This window comes from Calypte anna, chromosome 10 (assembly GCF_003957555.1).
Source record: "Calypte anna isolate BGI_N300 chromosome 10, bCalAnn1_v1.p, whole genome shotgun sequence".
NCBI lineage: Eukaryota > Metazoa > Chordata > Aves > Apodiformes > Trochilidae > Calypte > Calypte anna.
Genome location: NC_044256.1, coordinates 17,844,945 through 17,871,852, shown reverse-complemented (window position 1 = coordinate 17,871,852; position 26,908 = coordinate 17,844,945). Strand labels below are relative to the sequence as shown.

At 41.2% G+C, this 26,908-nt stretch overlaps 1 protein-coding gene across 2 annotated transcripts in view; it reads left to right on the top strand.

The window, feature by feature from the left end:
* The window catches only part of IGF1R (insulin like growth factor 1 receptor), a 178,993-nt gene that overhangs the window by 110,608 nt on the left and 41,477 nt on the right, over positions 1–26,908 (top strand). For both annotated transcript variants that reach the window (XM_030457406.1, XM_030457405.1), the window contains exons 3-5: positions 22,596–22,908; positions 24,777–24,922; positions 26,266–26,410. In XM_030457406.1, the coding sequence (XP_030313266.1) occupies positions 22,596–22,908; positions 24,777–24,922; positions 26,266–26,410 (604 nt within the window). The remainder of the gene's footprint in view (positions 1–22,595; positions 22,909–24,776; positions 24,923–26,265; positions 26,411–26,908) is intronic.

Below are 26,908 nucleotides of genomic sequence, written 5' to 3'. Positions count from 1 at the left end.
ACAGTGGGATGTGGGATGCTGCTGAGTAGCAGGGCAGGCAGAGCCCCTGGAAGTGAAGGTTCAGCTCACATCTCAGGGGAAAGGAAGAAAACAGTGAGACCCTTTTCAGGAGGGAGGTGTGCTTAAGCCTATATTTGGATGCTGCACCTCTTCTAAATTTGGTTTCTCCTCATTAATACAGGAGCTGTTTGAATTGCCCTTGTAAGGAAGAGCATGGGGCTGCTGTAGGATGGGTTATTCTGGTTTTTGGGGTTTTTTTACTTCATCTTTTATAAAGGTCTGTTTTGGAGGACTGGAGCTGAGGGAAGAGGTGCAGGGTGGTAGGGGAGGATCTGCTCTTCGGAGCTCCTTTGTGTGACTGAGCCCCACGTTTTCCTCTTTGTCTCCCATCTGGCTGATAAAGGGGCACTTGATTTGGGGTGGGGGGGAGGCATCTTCTTTGCTTGGTAATCAAGGCATTGGGGCTGACCTGTATGCAGACATGTGCAGGATATGGCTGGGTTGTGGGAGGGGGATCTCTATGCTGTTGATCCCACTGCCTGTTCCTGAGCAAAGCATCCTTTGGGTTTTCCTCAGGGAGAGACCGATGGTTCTCCCCAGAGCGGGGGAGCACGGAGAAGGAAGCATTGGCAGCATTGTGTTAAAATAAGTAGAGGGTTTTTTTTTTACCTTTTGCCGTGACCTGAATCAGGTTTCCCCCTTTGCAGAGGGATGATGTGCTTGGGGTGGGTGTGATGGAGGAGTAGTGGACTGGAAGCATTTGGATGTCGGGGCTGTCGGGAAGGTGTGGAGTGGAGCTGTGCGTGGGAATGGGCACCGCTCGCCTCCCGGGCTCCTTGCCCGAGCTGCTGGGCTTGTACAGCAAAGCTTTGCACCAGGCTGGTCCACAGGCTTTTGTCAGGCTCCTTGCACACTTAAATATCTCCCCTGGAGTGCCAGAGGTATTTATAAACCAGCTCCTTTTTGTGACGGTGTTAGAATCAGGGTCTGGACGACTCTGGATTGGAACTGAAGATCGCTGTATCCATCAGGGAGGCTGAAGGGACTGATATGGTTTTCATCTGCTGGGCTTGTCCTAGTGACCTGGGCTGCTGCATGCATCCAGATCTCATGTAATGACCAGCAGAGACCTTTGCATCTGTGCAATTGGGAGTTTGCAGGAATTACTTTGAGTTACAGCAGCATACGGAGCGTGGCTTGGATCCTTTAGGTACCTCTGTGCAGGTCCTGACAGAAGTAAAGTTACAGAAAAGTTCCTGATAAATATGAAAAATGATGAGAGTGATTTATGCCAAAAAACCAACAATATGGAAAAATTCAAGTCCATCAGGGTATTGCAGTAAAAGCATAAAGGTCTTTTGGGGACTAAGCCTGAAAGTCCAGATACCCGAAGGAAATGGAACAAAATTGAATTAGTTGCAGGCATTAATTCATTTTTGCTAACTCCTGCTATTAATAATTTAAATTATCTAAAATGGAAATTACAGCTATGATAGTTACTTTTTGCTGTGGTTCAGGGTGCTCTTCTCTCCACTAATTTTGACCTAGTTAACCAGTGTTTTAATTCCACTCTCATTTTGAACACTTTCCTCTTGTTACCAGCTTTGTCAAATCTTCTAAATATTTTACTGTCTGCTCCATTCCAGGGTCAAATGGGACAAGCTTTATCTTCTCACTAAAGAAAAGCTGTGCTGAAAACCAGTACTAGTGAAATCCCTTAATAGAACACATGCATCTGACCTAAAAAATTACTTTTATGCTCCAGCCACCTCCCCCTTCTCCAACTGCATCTGATAAATGATTTTTCTACTGTAGAAATACCTTTTGAGCATTCCATTTACTAAACTGTACAGCTAGCCACCATTCTGTCTGTATGTGCTAAAATAAAGGGTGGTTTTTTTGTGCTTACACGTTTAGTAGTTTTCTGTAGTGAAGCTTAACTTCATATCTAGGATTTGCTTTTTGAAAAACTGTAGAGTTTCTGCTGGAATTCTTTGTTCAATATGAATTTCACTGTGTTGCATAAATGATTCATATGCTCCAGGGGAAGCAGCAGATTCCAGAGGTGATAGTATGTGGAGAAATCTTGCTCTGCTGTGATAGCTCTCATTTCTAGGACAGATGTACTTCAGTAATTTTTCTAATTAAATGTGGATCATGGGTAGTGCAGGGTGGTAGCTTACCAGTGGCTTCTGAAATGTTTTTTTCTGAGAAGTGAAGCATGCTGCCTTTAGCAGCAGTCAGAATGTGAAGAGTTACTTCACATATTTATCAATAAGCAAGCCTGACAGGTCTTCAGATAGAAGCTGAGGAATTACTTTAGTGTTTATCCCTTTGACTTGTGCTCTCATACATTCTGCAGCAGTCCACTTCAAATGTGTGGAGTATTGTGGATCTGACGAAATAACTTGCAAGGAATTAAGCCCAACTTCTAGGAAGTTAAGGTCTGTCTGGCTAGGGTAACAATTAATACTTCCACCTAGTGACCTTTGTAAGCCATATTAAATCACTAAGATTTATCCCATTACTTCCCTCCCCTGCAAATTCTCCTCTGAGTAAAAATTACAGATGTCTCATTTATTGTGTGGTGCCTGTATTTGAAGCATCACATCTTTACATTGTTTGTGAAGAGATAGAAATGGTTCTTTTCTTTCAAAATAATAAGGAAAAATTCTTTAGAAAATTATTACTGTCCCATTCTTACTCTCCTATGCTGTGCAAGGACAGACAGAGCAGTCCTGCCCAAGGTGTTCATCCTAATTGTCATGGTTTCAAAACCAAACTTTTTTTCTTTTGAGAAGTCATGAATTAAGGGTTGGACTTGATGATCTCAGAGGTCCCTTCTAACCCCACCGATTCTATAATTCTATGATTCTATGAATTAAGTACTGGTTTAAAAAAAAAAAAAAAGGCAGCTACAAATGTTTGCAGTCTTGTACTACTGAATTTCTACCAGTTTAACAAGGTAGGAGGTGGACTTGTGCTGGTTATGTGAAATTTAGATAAACAGCTAGCAACGTATTATTTGTTACAATTAATCAATCTCCTGCCAGCACAGTTTCCATGGTGTTTGAAGAATGGAATAGGTAGATCCTTAAAAAGGTTTTAAATCTAAGTGTATGCTGTTAACTGGTCTCCTTTCTGCAGTGACTTCTCCCTCAAATTGTAGTGCTCAAGGCTACAAGACACAGCAGGACACCCCTCTGAGGCTCTCCATGTGTGCCCCTCATGCATGGTGGGTGCCTGCACCACCTCTCTGGATGCTTCTTGCACACACTTGTGCGTGGCTTCTCCAGCACTGCTTTCCCTTTTGTGGGTGTGAACTTCAGGCAGTGTTGGCTGATGGGCTTCCCCTTCCATTTGAATTCAGCAGACCTGGGTTTTTGCGAGCAGAGGTTGATAAAATTTCGTTTGGAAATGAGTCCCTTCTCCTGGGAAGGCTCCAGGCTGTGAACTGTATCTTCAAGGTTGCTGCTTTCTCACTGTGTCAGAAGGGGATGAAGTTGTATCACTCCAATGATTTTATTTCTAGTTGATGAGATGACCCAAGTAAAACAAACACAGATTTGGAAAGTACTGGAGTTGCTCCCACCTGGGCCACGGTACCTGATGCTCATGCGTTGCTTGCCTGGCTTGCAGGAATCCACCACTACACCACCAGCTCTGGAAGGCATTAGTGTGAATTATTTTCAGTGCATGTAAAAAAATAGTGCATCTAAATCCCACTGGATTTGCTACCTGGATCTCCAGGTTCATTGGGAATCTTTTCAGCGAAAGGCAAAAAACAGCTGAGAGTTGATGGATGGTGGGTGGGCTTTGCAGCAGATCAAAACAGGGTGGGAACAGGGGGGGAAATGTGTGACTGATAAGTAGCTCTTACTGTAAGTAGCTTTAAAAAAAACCAAAAAACAAACAAGAAATAATCTGAGAGCATCTGTAACTTGCAGGAATTTCAGATCTCTCACTTGTGGCTGTGCTGAACCTCTACTGCAGCTCTTTTTATATCCTTTGTCCTTTGAAATGCCTTGCTGTTAGGGTTGGGCTCTTATTTATTTATTTCTTCCTCTGGCAGCTGCAGTGCTCAGCCTACTAGGCTGAGATGCTAACAATGCACTGCCTGCTGCCAAGAAAAGGAGGTATTTGCATTCATTTTCACTTTCCTATTTTGAATACAAAAAAACCCAAATAACCCCCCTGTGGTCCCACTGAGTCCTGCCTCCTCTGAAATGTAAAGAACGTGTGCTGGTACATGATTTAGAGTGCTTACTGGTGGTGTTGTTATACATCAGCTTACCAGGCAGGTAATGGAGTTGTCTGTATTCTGTAAAACAAAGCACACAGTAATACAGAATGGCCATATTTTTTAAAAAAATAATATATATATATAGATATAAATACTAGTATCACAGTCATTATTTAACAGATTCTAAGTCTGATGCTTTTATTCCCTGTTTGTTCTGAATTGTTTTGTTTTTTCTCAGGATGACAAATTGTTCATACTGAGCAGCTCAGGAGCAGCCTGTGTACAAAAGAGGCAAATTGTTTGCATTTTTTCACTCTTCAACTAATTTTGACAGCAAAGCAAGAAAGAGGAAAGGAAGGCTTGTTTGAAAATCCCTACAAGTGCAGCCCTTGGGGTGCAGAGCTGGGTGCTGGGGAGGATTTGGAGAGTTTGGGGGAGTGGGGTGGGAGGGGGTTTGCTCCCTCTTGCTGATGATTTTTGTCAACAGGAAGCAAATGGGATTGTGATGTGTCTGAATAGGGATCTTGGAGTGTATTGATGGGAATATGAAGACAGCAATTTCACTGAAGGGACATAATTTATTGGAGGAGGAGGAGGAGGAGGGAACCACCCAGCCCAGAGATTGAAACTCCGGGGTTTTAATATGGAAAAGGATTGACTGAAACACACATCAAAAATAACCCTATTGCTGTGACACTTGTTTGTGTGTCTGCTCAGTTTTTAATAAGCCTCTCCTTATGATCCTTATGATGAATGCTATGTAGAAGTCCACAATGCCATCTTTTTTTAGTGCATTATTTGGCTTACAGTGTGGTGTTTCTTTCGTGGTGGGACCCCATTGCCTGTGCTGTGTGAAGCATGCACAGTGTACACATCTTTTAATTCAACATATTTTCTTCTTTCAGCACTGGAAGTAAGACATTTTAGTTTTTTACCAGCAGCTCTCACAGGTGTCTTGAAATCACACCAAGGAAGCAGATTCCTGCTGTTTTGAGCTGACCTCTCAGTGCTATGCAATTCATGGTTGGTTTTTCCTTTCCTTCTGAAACATCAGTATAAAGAAGCAGAGGGCTAAAGGAAACAAACAAACAAAAAAGCAAACAAAAGATCTGCTGGCACTTGTTTAAAAATATCAACTTCCAGTGTGGGATTTTTATCTTGCTGTCTGTGGTAGAGGTAGAGAAAAGACACTTGAAAGCCTCCAAGAGCATGGCCTGTAGGAGCTTTACAAATTGATTCAGATGTTCCATTCAGAGCAGAAATTTGAGACAGGGTAATGAAATCACATGGCTTAAAATAATCCTTTATTGATTTTTATGGAGAGAAATCTATATCTGCAGAGTCAAAACTGAGGCTACGGCAAGAGCTGCCTTTAAATTCTGCTTTGTTTTGTGCACGTGTGCTTTTAAAAACACAGGTTTTGGAGTTTTTTTTCCCTGTGCTTTCAATGGCTGCTGCTTCCCTTCCAGCCTGAAACGCGTGCTTGAAATCTGAGCAGCGTAAAAACTCCCCATCCGCTCGGCGTGGGTGGATGAGCAGAGTTTTGGAAAGGTGTGTTCATCAAGATCTGCTGCTGCACTGCCTGGCTTGGGTTCCATGCGGGGTGGTGGCCATCCCCTGCCCACGGAAAGGGTCCCCGTGGGGCGCAGCGGGGGACGCTGCTCGTGATGCTCCAGACTCATAAACAAACGTCACGTGGCTGCGCAGCCCTGCAGAGCGGCGTGCGGGCAGGGATAGACAGCCAGAGCATTATCCTTATTGGATTTCCCCTCCAAGCTGGTGCTGGCTTGAGTGTTTTTGGAATGAGTGGTGAATGAAACAGCAGAAGGAGCTGCTTTCTTTTTTTTTTTTTTTTTTTTTTTTATTTTTTTTATTTTTTTTATTTTCAGCTGCAGGGTTTAGGATGCGCAAAGAGTCGCTGAACCTGCAAGAAGCTTCTCTCTCTAAATGCAGGTGTTTGCAGTGCAGCCTGTGTGCCTATCTTAACAGAAAAATGTTAGCATGAGCAAGCAATGTGCTCTTACTGTCACCTGAGAGAGTATCAAAGTGCAGATATAATAAGGACTGTGCTTAAGATTATTAAGAATTTTGTTCTGTGCAGCTTTTTTTCCAATTTAACCAATAGACATTTTATTAAAATTGATTTCTCTGTGTGCTAGCATGTAGTTTTACCATGTACCTCGGGGAAGCTACATCAGTCTGAATGTGAGATGATTCTCTGGACCAGTCTGCTAACCCCTGATTGTGAGTGATAGACTTCAAAAGCATTTAGCTCTATGTGTAACTACAGCTCAGTTCTGTGCTGAGACTTCTGACTGACAATATGCACATAACAAAGGAGTAGGATGCTGCCCCTAAAACAATATATGCTGCAGTACTTTGCTAAGAACATAATTTTGATCTTGAGATCAGACTTAGAGCTGAATACGTCTTAGCTCTAATCTTCATCTTTAGACACTGGAGCTCAGCAATCCTTTAGCTTGTTGGATGCATCTCAGATTCACTGATCTAGCATGCTAACCCTGAGCTAAACCAGCAGGAACTGGATGTGCACTTGCATGAACTTCATAGCTTGTGGTGATAGGGGTGCCAGCAGACTACTGATGTTTGGGAAGGACCAAGTTGACAATGATGTTTTATTAGTGGTTTGTAGGGAGTAACTGATGAGGCTGCATTTTTAAGGGTCTGGGGTAGGGAGGAGGCTTGAGGAGTGATTTAAGAGCTCGAGGAAGAGCTGCAGAATGTACAGGCTCCTGAAGGATAATTTAGGCCAGTGGGCAGCAGGAGATGAACAGGATGCTCTCCTTATCTGTACAGAGGTAAGACAGATGCTAGCAAAGCAATACATTTGTGAGCAATACAAATCTGAGGGAATGAGAACTTGGCCATGGGGCTTGTGGACTTGTAGAGTTTCTTTTAAGTTTAGCTTGGTAGATTTCAAACTACATTTCAAGTGATTTTGGTTTCCAGAGACATTGCTATTAAGTTATTTGTGCTGAGCTGATTCTTTCCTTGTTATCCATTGCACCAAGAACCACAAAATGCTTTTTGTATTGTCTTTTTTTTCAGAGATTCTTAATGCTCAAGAACACACTGACCTGGAAATGTCATTCTGTAAATGATAATTTTAAACCCAGATAAATTTATTAACTTTAAAAAATGCAGTTTGGTGAAATCTCCCTAGTTAAGAGGCAAACAGTTGGGATGGTGTTCAGCTTCTGGTTCCCAGACACCAGGTTCCCTGTTTGTGTTCTGGCTGAAATCTTGTCACTTCCCCACCAGTGTCTTGCAAAAGGCAGATAAGTCTGCCAGAGATCACAGGATGCTTGAACTCTGTGGCTGAGGAAATGCACTCATGATTGGCACTGGTTCTGTAGTAGAGGCTACATCAGACACTGAGCAGTAGAGTTAAGTGGGGACCCAGGGATAAAAGGGTGGGACCGAGATGATAGGACTCATATGTGTGTGTCTGGTGTGTGTTTGTGTCCATCCCACAAGGGAAGAGGCCACCACCTCTCCAGTGAGCACTAGAAGCATTGTTAGATTAACCTTTTATTTTTTTCCCCCAAGTGCCTAATTTGCCAGTTATATTCCTTAAAAACAATTACTGGCACAAAGTTAATTCAAAAGATACTCAGTGGTGTAAGCATGTAAACTTGCCCAGATGGTACCATTTGCACATGTGATGAAAAATGTAAAAAACAGGAGGACAAACCATAGAAAACAATATCTTTCAGAAAATTTAATTAGTTTGTAAGATCATTTGGCTTACTACCTAAAAAACCATCCAAAACCCAAAAAGCTCTTGAGTCAAAATACCAAAGATGGCAATTTTTGGAAAAGATACTTGGAGTACATTTCCTTGCAAGAACTCAATGATTCTGTGTGCATCCTTTTTTCTAGTGCTGTGCATAATACTCCTTCAAGCTAAATTTTACAGTTACTTGTATATAAAATCTATATAATTTGATTGATCTAGATCTAGAAAATCCAGATCTATAAAAATCTAAAATGGGATGGATCCATCCCATATCACCATAATAACACTGGCTCAGTTCTGTCAGTCGAGTCTCATTTTTTCCCATGCTGAAGGTGATGAAATTTGTTGTCATCTTTTAAAGTTTGGAGAACATTCAACAGAACATGTTTGCATTTGCTAGGCACAGAGGACTCAAGTCTGATATTACAAAGGTATTTTACATTTCAGAGTAGATTGTGGTGCACCGGTAGAGCTGAAATCCTTATTTCTTCGTGGCTACTGACATACCCACTAGGAAAATTTTTAGCAAATATCCCCAAACCAAGATGATTTAAAAATAATTTTTAAAATGTAATCTGGCTTCTGCTTTGTTTTTTCTCTGTGATGTGCTAACAGCCTGGCAAGAAAATATTTGAACTCCAGGACCTCTGAATAGCGTTCTGTAATCATGTACTGACGTCTGTAATTCAGGGCTTGTTACATTTTAGAAGGAAATTATTACAATCATGTAGTGTCGGGGGCTTTTGCATATCAAGACAAAAAGCTTATTATGTTCTTAAATCTTGTGCTGTAACCTTGAGTAGCTCATCATTTTTTACTGCATGTTTCCCTCCTGCTTTAAAATGGGTATTGAAAACAGCCACCCGATCAGATTCCATGCTTTGCAAAGCATTTTGAGAACTGCTGATTAAAAAGCACTATATAAATGTGAGGCATGTAATTCTCTTTTACTAAAAGCATTTATGAAGTTCAGTCTGTAGAAAGCAAGGCCAAGAAGCTGATGTTAGTAGGACCCAAGATCTTCAGAACCTGGGAAAGGGAAGTGGAAGGTTTGTCAAATGAACTATCAGTTGAAAAGCACTTCCTAGGAAATGTATAAATGGATTAAAAGTTTCCCTTATGAGGAAGGACATGATGTGGAGGGAGGAAGTAATTAGTCAGTTTGAAGACCCTTCTGTGGCAGTTAATCCTCCAGTGCCCAGCATGGCCACCAGCGGATGCTGCATCCTTAGGGATGATCTCTGAGAAGCTGCTTTACTTTCTGTCATCACTTTACCAAGCCACAGTGCCTAGATAAAGTGCATCAAATGAATCTGAGAAATATCTAAGCTGAAGTATGTTTTAAGGGTAGTAGCTAGCCCAACCCCCCTGTTTTCCTCATGTCATTCCTAATTCATAAAAACAAACCATAAGAAACCCTTGAACTTTGTGCAAAAATCTGTTGCTCTATGATTTGCAATTTAAATGATACTTCTCTGTATTTGACTGCAGGCAAAATCAGCTATTCTATTCCCATCCAATTTAATGCATTTAGTTTTGGGTGTGTGTGTGGGGAAACATCCTGGAATACTAATTATTTTTTCCCCTCCCTGTTTCTTGTTTCATAGCCATCGACAAGCAGCATCTGCTGCAATTTAGTAGTTTCCTTTTATTGTTTTTCAGTGAAGGTTCTGTCTGTAAATTTGAATTTGTGTGATGATTATGTTTCTTAAATCAGTGTGATTTTTAAACAGTGTGTTTCAGGCTAGTGTTTGCATAATTACAGAAGTTTAGATGCATGTAACTTGCAATAGAGATAGTTCCATTCATTGTTTCATTTTACAGTTGTAAACATTGAAAGAGAAATATTATTTTTAATGACAGAATCAGAAAGCATTTCTCAAATTGAGTGTGGTCTGATGGCAATACCACATCATCACCCCACATCTGCCTAAAAACAGCCAAAACTTGGGCTTCTAGTCAGGAATATCTGAACCAGAGGTGATAGATAACTCTTCATCACAGCATTTCTCAGCAGCAGCATTAAATATGTCTGGGGATAATACAATATTGGTAAGTCTAGCAGAGCCAGAACTATTTTGTTCTTGTGTCTCCTTTGTGTATTGTAAATATACACCTAGAGAACTTAATGGCTGGCATGTCCAGAATAGATCACTAAAAGGACAAGGATGCACTTTTGAATAGTAAAGAGACAGCACAGAGTTTGAAAATGGGAGGAATGGTGAAGCTTTCACCCATTTGACCTCTATAACCAAAGAGATCTGCAGTTACTGGCTCAAGGAGACCCATAACTGGAATAAAAGGCAATTGCAATCTTGTTTACTACACTATTATTGAGAAATAAAGCTTAGAATTCATTACATTGTCCATTTGTAGGTGTTTGTAGGTGTCCTATAAATCTAATAATTTCTAGGGTAAACGAGGCTGTGAGAAGCCTTCACAGTCTGTCTGAAGTCTGCACACTCTGCATGAAGAAGCTATAAATACTTTCATTACTGGATTGTCTGGAGCTTTGTTTTGCTTCTATACCTAATACTAACCCTCTGTAGAATAAATTAAATGCTTAGTGGAATTTGAACATTAAAAGAGAATTTTAAAAAAAACTCTAGAAAAGGGTCAGTGAAATTAGAATGCTTTTGTGGAAGAACATCTGTGCTTTAATTACTGCAACATAGGCCTTTTTTTTTTCTATTTAATGGTGTAAATATGTGAAACTTGTTTTTTATAATTTCAAAAGATAATACTAAGCTTTGCTGTATTTAGTTCTTCAAAGACCTTTTTATAAATTTTCCTCCCTGATGGAAACTGATGGAAAAAACCCCAACAACCCTCCATATTTAAATCCTTCCCTCAAAGTGAAGTGAACTTTAGCTTCCTGAGATAAATTTAGATCATTTTTCTTCTTGCTAAGTAGAAGGGGGTTTAATAGCTTTTAAAAGTTTGTCTTGTGTTACGGGTATGCAAAGTGATGGAAGACAATTACACCAGTAGCATTACTGTTTAGATGGTGAGAAATACAGCGTTTTTTCAAATTTTTTTTTTCTTTGAACATCTGACTCACCACAGTTGTCTGTTCACCTTGACAGCTTTATTGCAAAGCAAAGAAAGAGGTTGAATAAACGAGGGAAAAAAAAAAAATTGGAGCTCTCCTGCCTGCTGGCATTGAGGAGTGTGACCCTGGGATTAAAGGCAGGGAGAGGCGGGTGGTTCCCTTCTCCGCCTCTGATGAGAACTGAATTCCCTAATGGTGCCACTTAGCAAGGCTGGGGCTTTGGCTGAGATGACTTCAGCCCCAGCACATTGTTTTGGGTGCTTGTAATTGTTAGCAGAACATGTTCAGGGGCTCTCCCGTGCCCATACTTGTTCTGAGCATACGTAACGTGCGAGCAAAGCAGATGCCGAGTGCCATGAGGGCTTGAGGTAACGTTTCTTCCTCGTGGGTACCTCTGTCTTCAGGTCTGCTCTGTTCCTCTGTTCAGCTTTCAAAGCAACAATTACTGTGACTGAACCAAGATACCTCTTAGTTGATCTGTACCCTTTTATCCCTTTAAGATCTCATTTTGCTTGACAGGGTGATGTATGTGATTTCTCTCTTGTTCTCAGGATATTCTAAGGATGAATTTATTTTGCTGGAGGAAAACTTTCTCAGTTCAGTTAAAGCAATTTGGCAACGTTGGCCACTGCTTTCTTGGTAATGCTTTTGGTTAGTAGTTAGCACCAGCTGCTGCTTTTCTCTCTCTCTGGATTCTGCAAAGCCTCATAGGAAGAGTTGAGGGTTTCTTGGGTTTTTTTATAGCTGAAGTATGGCAGTGAATGTGACTCTGAGACTGAGACCCTGATCCCAACCACTACAACATAGTTTGAATTTGAAAAATCTGCCTCTGTATATTTTTCCCCTCCACTTTTTCTGTATTTTTATTGAACACATATAGGATCTGCAAAGTAGAAACAGTTTCTGTAGGTACCTGGCACACGCTAAAAATTCATCAGTTACAAGGCACCTCTGTCAAGACAAAGATTTAGACTTCTCTCTGGGATTTATGAACTAGTGAAGTGTTTTTATTTTAAAGAAAAGATGTGGTTGTGTGATTCTTGGGCAGACCTTTGGACGTTCACACAGATAACAAGTGTTACCCAGCCCTCATTTGTACTGAAATCCATCTTTCCCCTCATTTTGCTGCATTTAGGTACCTGGTGCAGTGTTTCTCTGCCATCCCTTTGAGTTCTGGACACAGTGTGGTCTTGGGGATGGGGGGGGATTTTGGATCATGTTCAAGCTTTTTTTTTTCCTTGCAGTGTTAAGAGGCCACTGAATTGTCTGTTGGGCTTCTTTGGCAATGGTTTTGGGCTTATCAGGTATTTCTGGTGTGTCTGCCACGCCGGTGCCTGACAGAGCTGCTCAGCTGAGCATCCAAGTGCTTTAGCAGCCACTGCTAAAATAAACCAGGGTGAGGTGCAGCTTGTATGGTTTGGGCTGTAAACAGGCTGTAGGTGCTGGAGGAGGGGTGGGGGGTGTAGCATCCCTACACAACCGAGTGCCAGTTAGGAGTGTAATTGCACAGAAATGGCCTCTAACACCAGCTTTGGGGAGAGCTGCCAAAACCACAGGGCTTGAGGCCTCTCCCTCTGAGCCCGAGCAATGCTGGAAGGAAACAGCCCCCAGCTTGTTCCTCCGGGACACAGGGCTGCCTTGTTAGGAAATGGGTGAAGTTTGGGAACCCACAATACCTCACATAGCTCTGTGTACAGTAACGGAGGGTGGAAATAGGGCCATAGGCATGAGCAACCAGACGAGTTATAAATATAGAATACTCTCTCAATTCCAGTTTCGTTAGTCATGGGAGGACAGTGAGAGTTTTATAAACTTATAAGGAATATACAAACAGTTCTGAATTTAAAATAACTCGGGATAATTTTTTTAGTGTGCGAAAAGAATATTCTTTTTCGAGACCGTCCATGTAAGTATCTGCTATACACAGTGTGTAAGGATCTGTGTATTTATATGTTCATGTGAATATGACTGGAGATGACAAAAAAAGGTACTGGAGGGGAAAAGTGTAGCTCAAACATGCCAAACTGTAGGAGAAACAGAGTGGGAAGTGGCACGCTTCCCACTTCATGCTAGTATCAAAAACATGAATCCCCCTCCTCCCCATTTTTTTTTCTTTAATAAGTGCCATTTGATGCTGTCTCTGGCTCCAGAGCAGCCCTGGCAGCATCACTGAGCTTGCTTTGCTGCAGCCTTGGTCGGATTCAGTGATAACAGCTCACCTTGACTGTCCTTCCTATAAATAAATAAATAAAACCTGTCTGGTACTCCCTAATCTGATCACAAATCCTTACTACAGGAAAGGATTTAGAAAGTTGGAGGCAGTGCTGTTATTTTTTTCCCCCCAGGTCATACTGATGGTTGGGAATTCCTCAAAAGCATCATGTGTATAAGCAGAGACAATTTGTCCATCTGAGTATTAACTGTGTCTTTGCACATGGCCAGCAGGAACTGCTGAAGTAGTTCTGTCTTAACTGAGGATGTTTTTAAAGACGGTGGACTAAATGCAGGCTGGTCAATGTAATATCATCCTCCACTTAGGTTAAAAGAAAATACTGAGCAAACCCACATGCTGTTCCCATTGGTGCTCCTCACCAACCCAAGTCTTTTTTTTTTTCCCCAGTGTCTTCTAATTTCAGGTGTTTTCAGTCCTTTGCTTGGCTTGAGTGAGCTGGGGGTTCAGAGCTGCTGAACTTGGGCTTTTCACTGGGGTTTCAGCATTGTCCTGTGCTTCTGTGAATCAGGAGTATTCCTGAGCTTCTCAGAGCAGTCCCTGCATCCTGGCTCAGTCTTTTCCAGACAAAAAAAGCTGTTCAGTAGCCCACAAGCAAATCAGTGCAGCAGTTTTGTCCTTCGGAGACCAAACTGCAGATGATGGAGTTAAAAGTTCACGTTCAAACAGTTCAGGATGACTTAGAGACTGTAAAAGCAATTTATTTCAAGTCTGAGAAGGTACTCAACACTTTTCCCTCTGAAACACAACCATCCATGGCCTCAGTTTATGAGAAGAAACTAAATTTAATACAGAGTTCAAATCAGTTTTAGCTTTGCACTGTGCATGTTACCTGTAAAACTGTTAAAGTGCATTAAGAGATGTATTAATGTGTGATCTTCCAGTCTGCTTTTTAGGTCCTACAAGCTCTGTCACTTGATGCATTCCCTCTGTTTATAATAAAGGAAAGATTTAGAATGAAAAAGTTATTCCATGATTATTAAAACGAAGTAAGGAGCTCATCTTCTGTTTGCTATGGATCTCAAGAGCACAACCTTCAGTGCTGTCAGATTTGCTTACACTCTTTTGTATTTCTGGAAGTCATGGAGGAAATACTTTGTTTAATCGTTTTGAACATAATTGCCTTTAATATTGTTTGAAGTGATGTTGATCTTAACAGGCTGCCTTCACTGCAATGTGCAAATATTGTAAGTGATGATGAACTCCCAGACTTACCAGTCTAGAATTTAAAACGAATGCACCCAGGTGCCTCTGGTAGCTTTCTAAATCATCAATATTCTTGCATCTTTTTTTGCCCTTCCATTGTAATTCTTCACTTACCCTCAGGTTCCTAAATATCTTCATCTTAATCTTGTTTTCAGCAGGCCATCTCAGTAGCAAGTTAACACCTTGAAAACATTAGCTCTGTAATAAAACAATTTCAGTGGTCCTGCTCTTTCTAGTTGTTTTCTTCAGGTTTTATCTGTTTGATTAAAACTCAGCACGTTTTGTTAATCGTTTACACAGGTGTCTGAGTCAGAGATGAGCAAAAACTTTCTAAATATTGTGCTTTGCCATGTGTTTTGTAAATGGTATTTTCCTGAAGCTTTCCCCCCCATTTTTAGGGCAGTAAACCTTTCACTGGAGCAGTGTTGATGCCTGCCTCTAACTTGAGCATTATGTTTCATTGCTTGTGCCAGAGGGGTGAAGCTCCTTGATGGGCTTAATACATAAATGCAAAGGGCATTCCTGAAATGAAGTGGGAGCTGAATCCCTCCAAACTTGTGACTTTTTTTTTCTTTTTTTTGCCCAAGATTAAATTGCCATTATCGTTCAGCATTAGGAGAACTACATAATTTAAGCCAGTGTGATAATGTTATCAGACTGTCTTCCTCCTTTAGAATAAATCTGGAATGTGAATAGTGTTCTTCCTCCAGCTGGGGTTTTGCCAGGAGATGACTGACCAGCACTCCTTGCTTGCAGTGTATTAATTAAATCTTGTAAAGATTATTGCCTTACACTTGCAGCGTTTGGAAGACACAGGCAGATTAGATCTTGCTTTAAGCATCAGCAGGCAAAACTCCCAATATATTGCTCTTAATCTGGAGTGGAAAGAAAAATCATTATCTTCAGAGCTGTTGTGCAGCAGCCCTTTCTTTCCTCATGTGTTACTGAAGAGTTCAGGAACTTCACTTGCCCCTTTAGAAATGTGAACAAATCTGTGTCAGTGAGTGATGGCAGCGGATGGGGAGCAGGAGCAGCTTTTCTGACTGCAGGGTAACCCTTTCCTGCTTGCTTCCCACCAGCACTGGCATTACTGGGCTGATTGCATCTTCCAGTAGGAGATTTCCCTTTTCGTAGGGGAAATGTTTCTAGAACAGTGTGACCCTGATGGCAAAATGTTCCCAACCAATGTGTTTACCTCGTTTTGGAGATAGAGGAAAAGCATCCTCAGTGCCTGATAGATGCTTGTGTGTGTGCCTCAGCTGGGTTTGTTTATGTACTGAGTTCATACTGGCGTGGAAGGGACAAAATGGACTTGTTTTCTTCCCCTCTTTCTCTCCTCAGTGCCAGCTGCAATGATGCCAGTCTGGGTTGTGCTGGGCAACATAAACTGTTTGGAAAGAGAATGCAGTTTGTGCTGCCTGAGTTTGTCAATAAGTGGTGTTTATTTGCACCTTCCTCCTCCTTGGTGTTACGCACTTAGCAGCAAATGGAGTAACTCCACTGTCTATGGGTTCTTGTTGACTGTGCTCTAAGTTGGTTGTTTTCTGCATTTGGGTTTCCATTTGCTCCAGTTTCAGTGGGATGTGAGGAGCTGTAACACTGCTGGAGCTTTTAGCAGAGTTGATTGCTTCACTTGCAGAAAACTTGAAGGGATGGGAGGTTTTACAGTGCCAAATAGTGTCCCCAAGTCCTCTAATGGCTCTAAATAAAATGGATTTAGTACACGTGTTATTGTGTATCACAGCTGGGAAGTCTGGAAGCTGGTTTGAGGTAACTTCTAGAGAAAAGAATGAGTGATAGATGACCGAAAGAGGTGAAGGAGGGGTCATCAGACTCCAGTGTATCCAACTTTGGGTTGTTTTCATCATTGATTTTAATAGAATGCTGTGTTCTTTTCAGCTGGGAAGGAGAGCTACGGGTACATTGTGCTGAGCCACTTGTGTATTTGGGAGATTACAAACCATGCCATGGGATTTGGCTCCCCAGGGCTCTGTTTTTTCAATACCCATGCTAGCCTGAAATGCTGCAGGTACTAAAGCCATTCTGAAGGGCAAATATTAATGTTCAAGAAAAAAATTGTAGGTCATCGAGTACCTCACCACAACAGTATTTTCCAGCAAAATGTTTGTTTGATGGAACGATGAATGTTTCCTCCCTGGTTCATAGACCTTACTGCATCTGGTGGTATCTGAGTCTGCAGGTGCTGAGTGGTGCTGAGCTTTCTTCTCCAAACCTGTCTCCCCTCCTTTTTTCCTTTGCTCTAGAATCATCTACAGGTAAATCCAGCTGAGCAATTGGATCCAGCAGCTTCAGTACTGGCTCTACAGGCATTTTGTGTGGTTTTGTGTTTCAGCCTTAAAATCCTGAGGAAGGGAACGTAAAAGTAGATTTCTATATTGAACTTCCATGCTCTTAAAGATTGAACAGCTAGAGGGGCTGATGGAGATCTGTACAAACAAACACTTGTAGATGATTTTAAGAATCTGGGTGCTTCTTCACTTAGGGGTTATGACATTCAGCATCTGTGATGAACTGAAATACCAAGAAACAAGAGACCAAAAACGTTGTGTGGAAGCCAACCAGATGTAGTTACAATTCAGCTGGACTTGTACAGCAGGAAGAAAATAATTCACAGAAAAACTTCAGAATAGTTTCAAGGGCCTTGGAAAGATCTGCCAGCTAAATAGGGGCTGATAATGACTAGGATGTAAACATGAAGACAAGGATGTAAACATGAGGACAACTGGTCTTGAGTCAGATGTAGTTGCAGGCTGTAGACTAGATGCCCTCTTCTTGCTTCTTGGTGTAAGACTGTACAGACCTATCCAAATATTTTGCTCATGGGCATGACTATGTCTATACTAGAGACCTGAAGAGGGAGATGATCACTTCCAGGTCCTGGTATCATCACTAGGTTGAACTAAACTTTGAGATCTGGCAGTTAATTAGAAAATCTGCCAACCTTTGAGCCTTAGCCACCACAAAGTAGTTGGATATAGCAGTGATTTTTTTCCCCTTCAGGGTTTTCACTGAACATGAGAACCAATTTTAGGAATGCTGGGTGGGAAACAGGAAAGACAGAAAAAATACTGTTGCTGATACCTGTTTCTGTAGGAGGGTAAAGACTGTATACAATTACTGTAAGTGGCCTCCTCAGTTCATTGGAGATGGCTTGTACCTGTATTTCTCTGATGGGAACAGGTTACTGCATGTATCTAATACATTTATTTCCTTATTGAAGCCTTTATTTTGCAGCTATTTTATTCCAGCCCTGGCCATGAATCACTGGAACTGGATTTTCTGAGTAATGTCTCTCTGTTCTCACAGTATACTGGGCAAAAGAAATCACATCTTGCATAGACTGCTTGAGCATTTGAAGTCAGCTGTTTGAAAGACCTTACCAGAGTTTAAACCATTAAAATGCAGTATTTTAAAAACTCTGTCATGTAGAGGGATTAACATTCCAAAAATGATCAGGGGTTTTTTCTGTCTTTGTGGATAAATTTAGACAGCTAATTTTTTAAGTAGTTGGCTAGGAGAAAATGCTCCCTTCCCTCCTCTGGTTTCTGCTCAAAACTTGGATTTTTTCCTCTTTTCTTTCTGAAACGTTATTTTATGTGAAGGATGCACTAAAAAAAGCAAAAACAGTATTAAAAAAAGGAAGGATCAAATATCGTTTTACAAGGAGAGAAAGAATCTTAAAAAAAATATTTATCCCACACTTGGCAACCTTTTGCTCGCCCGCATGTGACTGGCACGGTGCCATCCTTGGCAGAGGCCAACGCCTCAGTTTGCCAGAAGTCTTCCTCTTCTGGCTGCATTTTCACTCCCTGTGACTGATTGTTTATTCACCTGATTTTTTTTCTGTTTCAGCATTGCTGAAGTCAGGGCGTCTCAGAGATGATCAGAACACTTTGTCTGTCCCAACTGTACAATAGCCATGATGTCAACACAGAGTGTTTACAGCAAGCCTGAGCTGTGTGCACACTTGAAATAGCAGGAGGTGTTAGATGTCAGACAAACTTACTACCACCTCCTTAGCATGATGCTGTCCAAAAAGGAACTGCTGTAAATACACAGAGATGATTTGTTTCTTGCATTATTTTTTTTTCCCCCCCAGGAGTGGTGTTTGAGGATTTCCCAGCCTTACTTTGTGTTTGCAGTTTTGGTGTAGCGTCCTAGGGATTTTAATTGAGAATAATGAGTGTCTGAGTCAGATTTTCTTGGAGCTCGTGTTGCTTATAAGATCTTTGTATTTTGTTTTGAAGTATCTCCTTTCTCTGTGTCAGGTCTGAATCTGAATTGCTCAGGAGCTGGGTGGCTTGAAATGAAATATTTTGCCTTTTTGCAAGTGACCGTAGTATCTTGATAGTATTTGGAAAATCTCCTGAATTGGGTTGACAAGGAAAACTTCTTATTTTGAAGAAATCAGAGAAGGTGCAGCATGGATGGTCAAAGAAAGTACTGCTGTTGGGTTTGCTCCAGTAAATTTGATTAGTGGGTACTGGAACTCTTGTAATGTCCTTCTCTGAAGATGTGATGATTATTCAATACTCCCTAAATATAAATAGACACTCTGGACCAGTCAAACCTCCATCATCTCTTTAATAAAGTCATGAAGCTGCTTAAGGGTCTGCCCTCTCCAGGTCTTGCTTTTACTTTCTTTTCACATGGCTGCACTGCAAGGTCTCTGAAATTTTCCATTATCTTGGTAGCTTCCCATGGCAGATATTTAGCAGGTTTTTTTTTTTCCTTTGTGATTGTTAGCGAGGATGTGTTTGGAGGCTTGGGGTTTTTTTGTATACACTCATTGTTGTACATGGCTGAACCTGCATTTCAATTGTTTTGGTGCAAATCTAGCACAGTTTGGGAGGGCAGTGTTGGGGGGAGGATAGATGGGGTGGGTAGTAAGAGCAGGCAGTGTTGTTTAGTATGATTTTTGTAACAGGGATATCTGAGAGAACTGACAGCTGAAGCAGAGAAGACTTTTTGTTGTTTATAGTAAATCCTACACACTCAAAAGGTCTTGTTTTGCCTCTTTGAAGAAAGAGGGTACCCACATTGTCTGCTGGCTGAAAACTGTGCCAGTGTTAGCAAGAAGAGAAAGGGGACTGAGAGAAAAGCAAGGTTGCTGAGCTTCTAAAAAATTACTTCAAAAAGTTTTCGAGACTTCTGGTTAAAATACTTGTGATTAAAATATTACTAGAGTTTTGAAAACCTGTTTCATGGATTGCCTTTTTAATGTGAACTTGTATATCCTTCTGTGCTTCCATTTGTATTTCTGCAGACGAGAGTCAGCAGATTTAGCAGGAGATGCAGGAAATCCTATTTATATAGCAGACTGCTCATGAATGGCAGAAGTGTTAAGGGAATATAAAAGTATTTCCCCAGAATGAAATAAACTCATCTTTTTCTGCTATATTTATCTGAATACTTAATGTAGCAGCATTTGGTTTTTAGCAGGTTGTCTAGATGAAAACAAAACCATCATGTAGTTAATCAATAGATCTAGTAATGAACTTTGTGGGGGCATGAGGGATGTGTGTGTGTTTTTCTTAGTAGGGCTTTGAACTGGAAATGTTGCTGCCACATGAAATCCGAGTTCTGGCACCCACTCAGAACAGCAGTCCATCTGCTAGCAAGACACACTGATTTTTTTTAATTTTTTTTTTTTTTTTTTAATCCCTTAAGTCATAAATGCAAGTAGTACTGAATACCTTAACATGAGAGGCAATTTGTGATGCCTTACTAAGGCACATCTGGACAAAGTTTCCTGCTTTTACACTGGTGTAGGTTACTGTAAAAAACAAAACCAAACCAACCCAACCTACCTCTGCATATTTACTTATGTTTGCTTTAGTTTAGTATGCATAATTTTTTTTTCCTTTCCAAGAAAAAAAAATTAACATCGTTAAGCAATGCATTATTTAGCAGTGATTTCCTCTGCATTCCTGCTCACACTGGTCTTCCAAGTTACTGGCTCTCCAAAAACTTTCTCTGTTTGTCCTGCTTGTGAGATCTGAGCTACCTGGGCAGGTGTCAGCCATCCCTGTGCTCCCTGCTCTCATAGTCTTCCCCCTCCACCTCTCTTCGACACCTCTGCCTGTGAAGAACAGTGCTGTTGGGTTGTGCTCAGCAGTATGTGCAAGGAAGGGGTTAAGTAATCTTTATTTTCTAATTGGAAAAGACAGATGAGCTCTCAGGCAGCTTCAGGAGTACCTTCTCATCCTGCATCCAGTTCAGTTCAGTGTATCCAAGCTGTCTTTAATGCAAGGTTGTTGTGTTAGTGGTACAGGGCTACATAACATGCAAGTAATAGTACTGCAGGCAGGTCTGCTGATGGTGCTTAACAACTGTCTGCTGGGGCAGGGGAGATGCTCTTCAGGCTGTCAGGTTACTTGGTTGGGGGGGGGAGTACCTGCAGGTTGCAATTTCCTCTACAAAAGTTTTCTTGACCTTAATTTTGTAAGGAGAATCAGCACAACTTGGTACCAAAATACAACCAAAGTTGGCATTTTGGGCTTCAAATAAAAAGTGAATAAAATCAAGTAAGATCAGTATAGAATCATTCTTACAAGAACTGCAGAATTCTCTACTGGTAGTTTTACAAGTCCTTCTCAAGGTGGACTCTGCTTTAAAGCGGGCAGAACATGGTTTATAAAGACAATTTGATGTAGGGTTTCAAAATCTGTATGCAGAGCTGTGAATGGTTTCCTTTTTCTCCTTCCCCCTCCCTTTTTTTCTTTCTAAATCACTGTCCTGTCCTGTGTCATAATTGTGGTGCTCTGCTCAAATAGCATTCGCAAAACATACTGGAAGGCTGAGATCTCATCATGGGAAAGGGAGGAGGTCAGGATTTTAGGGTGTTTAGTCCTGCATTAAAACAACACCAGTTGCAACCTGAAAGGGAGATTGCAATGCAAAACTTCTGTGGAAGTTTTTTACTGTTTTAAAACATTGTATTTCTGTACAGGCTGAGCTCTGCTTCTTCCGTGTTCATTTTGGAATATTAACATCTTTGCTAGATGCTCAGGCCCTCCAGTTTAAATGTGCTTTGCTTGGATCTGGCTGTAGTTGTACTCCTGAAATTCCCTTGTATGCTGTTATTATTGGTACTGTGTTCTAGCAAAGTTAGAAAGTGGAAAACAGTTACTTAATGCAGACCAGACTTCCTATCTCTATTTGTTTACAGGGCCTCTGGCACACAGCTTGGGTGGCTAAAAGGCCATAGAAAGCTGTAATCAAAATGTTGCTGTTACATAAATATAATGCTGCCACTTCTTTTGATGTAACAGTGGTGAGCTTGTCTGCTGATGATTCTGCTCTTTGTTCCTGTCATTCAAGCTGAAATGCTTTCACATGAAACAAATGTCTCCATAAATTTGCACCCCAGGTTTTTCTGGTTTGGTTTTTTATTTTTTTTTTTCCTCCCTTTCATATTTTTGTTCTCTGAACCCAGAATTTGGGAATTTGGGGATAAGGAGGAATTCTGTTTAGCTCTTCAGAGGAAAATTGTAGCTCCATGATTCCACAGTATTTGATGTGTAGCATCTGCACTTTATTAAACCTCATTTTGCATACATAAGCAACATTGGGATGCTACACTGGGGTCAATCTAACCATGTGTGCTACAGTATAGCAGTGCTTTATTGTACAAGTGTAATTAAGTTGTTTAAAGGAAGCTTATTTTCATGCCAGTAAAGACCAATTTGAAGAATAAATAGGAAAGACAAGAAATGCTTAGAAAGACAATAAGTCAGCACTTGAAAAAAAAGAATTAACCATAATACTAGGGCAATGGAATAGGTTCCAGTACTTGGCTGCTTCTATTATCCTTATGTTGATTTTACTCTCAGCAGTTTTCCTTATTATTTAATTGACTTATACTATAAGTTAGGTCTGAGAAAACAATATTTTCAGGCAACTAAAACAGAGAAAAACTGAATTTAGTTTGTCAGCTTTACAGGAGTTGCTTTTTTCGCAGAAATACTCTGGAGCCCTGGGAGTGAAAGCACAGAGTTGCATGGATCGCTGTTCTTCCTTTCATGTCATTCCCTTTATTTAACAGCTCTGGCTCAACACTGCTTCACTTTCTGTCTTGCAGTGTGTCCCAGCTCCTGTGGCAAGAGAGCCTGTACAGACCAGAACGAGTGTTGCCACCCGGAGTGCCTGGGGAGCTGCACAGCCCCTGATAACAACACCGCCTGCGTTGCCTGCCGCAATTACTACTACGAAGGAGTCTGCCTGCCCACCTGCCCTCCCAACACCTACAAATTCGAGGGCTGGCGCTGCGTGACAAAAGAGTTTTGCTCCAAAGTCCCTGCCACTGAAACAAGTGAATATGAGAGGTTTGTGATTCACAACGATGAGTGCATGGCCGAGTGCCCCTCCGGATTCATCCGCAACGGGAGCCAAAGGTAACGCGGCATCTGGGAAGTCCGTCCAAGGTGTTGTGTTCTGTTGCTTCCAGCCCCTGTTCTGTAGCAGCTTGTGATGGAAATCACATGAGGTAGTAAGGAGAGCATAGAGTGGGGAATTGCATGGCTTCCTGGTAAAAGCTTGCTTAGATGAATTCACCATCAGAAGGTCTGGTTGTGTGTGGTCCTGTGCATTGTCACCGAGTCTTCTGAAGGATGTGAGGTCAGTGCAACACAGAACCAGGGCTTCAAGTTGACAGTAACAAGGTGAAAGTGAACACACAGGGTATAAGAGTTGTAACAACACCAGGTTAGAGGCTGACTGATGGCTGTTATCACACAGAACAACCTGTAGGAACGATCCTGCTTTGTATATCATTTGCTTTGTGTGTGCTTGCATTTTAGGCACATATATTCTTAGAGTATTTAATCCTATTTTCTTTTTTTTCATTGTTTTCAAAAGATAACAATGGTATTTAAGAAGGGAGCAATCAATAAGTGCTGACAAAAATAATGCAGCAGCTGACAACACTATATAGAATAATTTCTTTCAAGAATGTCACTCAACTACTCTTACTGAATTGTAACAGTTGGAGTGAGGTGTGCTTATGATTTTCTTATTTTGCCAGTGTTTTAAACAGCCTTAGTTGCCCACTGGCCCTTGCAAGTCATAGACTTTGAGTAAAAGACAGTCAGTGTGATAAAATTCCTAGTGCTTCAGTGCCCATGCTAATAAGATGCCTTTGTAGGCAGTTCCTAGATGTTGGGTTTTTCAGAGAAATGGTTGTGACAATGCCCGCACCAGTCCTGTGCCTGCACGTCTGTCATCCCTCTGTTCAATCCATAAGGCAGTCTCCAGTTGACATTTGGATGTAAACAACTTCACACTGCCTTTGCTTCAGTCCAGATATTCACCCGAGAAATGTTTCTTTTGTTATTTACTCCAGCTTGTAGTACCAGCTGTTTGAACTTGCTTCCCCTGAAGTGCATGGCCATTGCTATCTTATCTCAGTGTTGTGTTCTGCTGCAGAGATTGAAAGGAGCTGTAACAGCAAGGCCAGTGGATGTTTTGTTCCCCAGAGATGGTGTTAACAAATAGTTGCAAATGGAAAGCACTTCCATCATTCTTTGTACATTTAGTTGAATGCCTCTTGCTTGTGTCTGCAGCTTTTAGTGGTTTGTGGCATGTTATAGTGCAGGGTTTTGAAACAGGAGCTTGCTACTCAGAAAAGGAAGCTTCTTTCTTTTATTGTTTATGTGTGAAAAACTGTTATCAATTGACATGGTTCTTTAAACCTCAAGAAAGTGGCTTCAGATTCTTTTAAAAACAGTAAAGTCTGTGTTCATCAGTGCTGTCATCAGAAGCCTATGTTTCATCCTCTCAAGTGATAAGGTGGAGTAAGTAATAATGAAATAACAAGGAAAGTGCTAGAATAAGTGGAAAAATAAAAACTTGAAGAATAAAAACCCTCTGAGGCTGTCTGCATAAATGAAAAGCCTGGTCTACCTGAATGTAATTAAGTTAGAGTGAATGCATAAATGCAAGGGCACTGGGTTTTACCTGAAGTGTATTCCACTTTGGAAGGACCACACAGCCTTTCAGAAGCTGCCAGACAGCAAGTATGAATCCATTCATCCACTCCTGTGTTGCTGTAAATGAGGGGTATGATGTTCCAGCCTCTCTGGAGTCCAGAAGACAAATTTGGTGATATACACAGCCCTCTGCTGAAGGAAGAAAATCCTTCTAGCTTGAAGTATTTTTCTAAGCTTTAGAGGGAAATATCTTTCAAAAACTGAACTCAAAGCAGTCCATAGACTCTGAGCTGCGTATTGTTGCTTATTTTCAATCTCCCTTTCTTTCCCCACAGCATGTTCTGCAGCCCGTGTGAGGGACCTTGCCCCAAAATTTGTGAGGATGAGAAAACGAAGACCATTGACTCTGTCACATCAGCACAAATGTTGCAGGGATGCACAATTCTCAAGGGAAATCTGCTGATTAACATCCGCCGTGGAAGTAAGTGATTGTTTCTCTCTATGAACCTCTGATAAGGCTGCTTTAAATGTTTTTCCTTTTGTCTGTCAGCATAATGTTAACAACATGAAAAACTCAGCAAACTGTTTGCTTTCCAGTCCCATCGCAATCTTTCTGTTTGATTTGGCCACTGCAGCACCATCCTGCAGCATGTGGATGGTATAGGTATTCAGCAAGTTGTAAAGCAGTAAAAGCTGGTATTTTTGTTAGGTTTTTTGGCAGGACAGGGAACCAGGATTAGGCAGTGAGATGAGCAGTAGCCCCACAGGAATAGTAAAGGCCTGAGAAGGTGGAAAATTGAAATTCCTTTCATCTGGGTAGGTAAATAATTTTTAAGGCATGGCATTGTAAGACTGCCTATCCTCTCTCTGCAAGGCAAGGTGTGGTGTTTTGCTAAAACATGGAAACCCAGAATGCTAAGAACTCATATAAAACCTAGCACTGTGCCTCTGGATGGTCATCATTAGTGAGCTTGCCACCTTTGTCACATGTCTCTAACAAGCTCTGGATTAAATTTGTCAGAGCAGTGATTCATCAGTCAGGGAAGTGTTGACAGTTGATGAGCTCTTAAAAGCAGAATCAAAATCCCTGTTAGTTTTCATGGGAAATACATCTCCCTGTAGAAGGTCCTTTTTGGTTTCATGAATAATAAGGTTGAAAGATTGAGATAGATCTGATTTCCTTCCTCCTGCTGCATGAAAAGTTCAGGGTTTAGGAACAGAAGCATGTAAAGTATTTCACATGTGGTCCCACTGCTACAGAAGGAAGATCTGGAACACTCTTCATGGCATAAGGACATCCTTATGGTTTTATCTTTGCTGTTTGACCAAGGGTACTCAGCTTAGTAGCCAGAGCTTTTTAGGTCACAGAAAGCAATGCTTTATGCCACAGAGAAGCCCAGTAGCATATCTACCTCTTCTTAGTCTCATTCTCTGTTTTCCAATGGAGATTTCTGCCTGAGCTTTGCTTTGTAGCTGAGCAGCAGTTCCAGTCTCACGGATATGTACATTTACACAAGGGTCTTTTCATCCCTGCCAGAATGCTGGCTCAACATTTGGTGCTGGCTTCAGAGTACAGCCTCCATGGAAAAAGCAGGTATACCATTTGGAAAAGGGAAACTGGTTTTCCACTGTTGCTCTGTGGCTTTATTTTGCCTTTCAACCATCTGCTTGCCCAGGCGGCTGTTAGTGGGGGAGGAATATCGGTGTCTGTCATTTTCAAAAGCAACAAACATTTTCTTTTACTGAGCTAATGCTGCATTAAGCAGAACAACAATCAAAGCTATGAGTTCTGCAATGATAAAATTACTATTTTCTTTACTGTAGATAACATTGCTTCAGAACTGGAGAATTTTATGGGTCTGATTGAGACAGTGACAGGGTACGTGAAGATTCGCCACTCCCATGCCTTGGTCTCCTTGTCTTTCCTGAAGAACCTGAGGTACATTCTGGGAGAGGAACAGGTGGATGGGTAAGTATGCAGATATTTGTAGATGCAATTTCACTTTGGTAGGAAGCTGCAGAGAATAAGTCTCCTAATAAACATCCACATACCATTTATAGAATCCTCTCTTCCACTTACAGCTTTTTTCTCCTAATGAACACCGTGGCACAGTCGTCACTCATTTGAATTACTATCCAAATCAGCATATTAAATTGAGTACATTAGAAATGTATTTATGGTAACTTTGCTGTTGCTTTTCCCTTCAGGTTTTCTAGGGAAGTTGTTTGCATTGATAAAAGTGTCTTCATTTGTTCCTTGTCTCTGTTTGATCTTCAAAACCAATTGGATTTCCTTGCAGTTGTTTACTGTTGGCTCTTAGTAGAGTTTTGTGGAGAATGTCAGCTGAAAGGAAACCTGAACTCTAATAACCAGGGAGTGGAACTGGAAATGTTCCAACTGGTAGGAAATAGATTGCAAGTTGCAATTGTTTGCAACTTCTAGAAATGACAACGTTAAATGAATTGT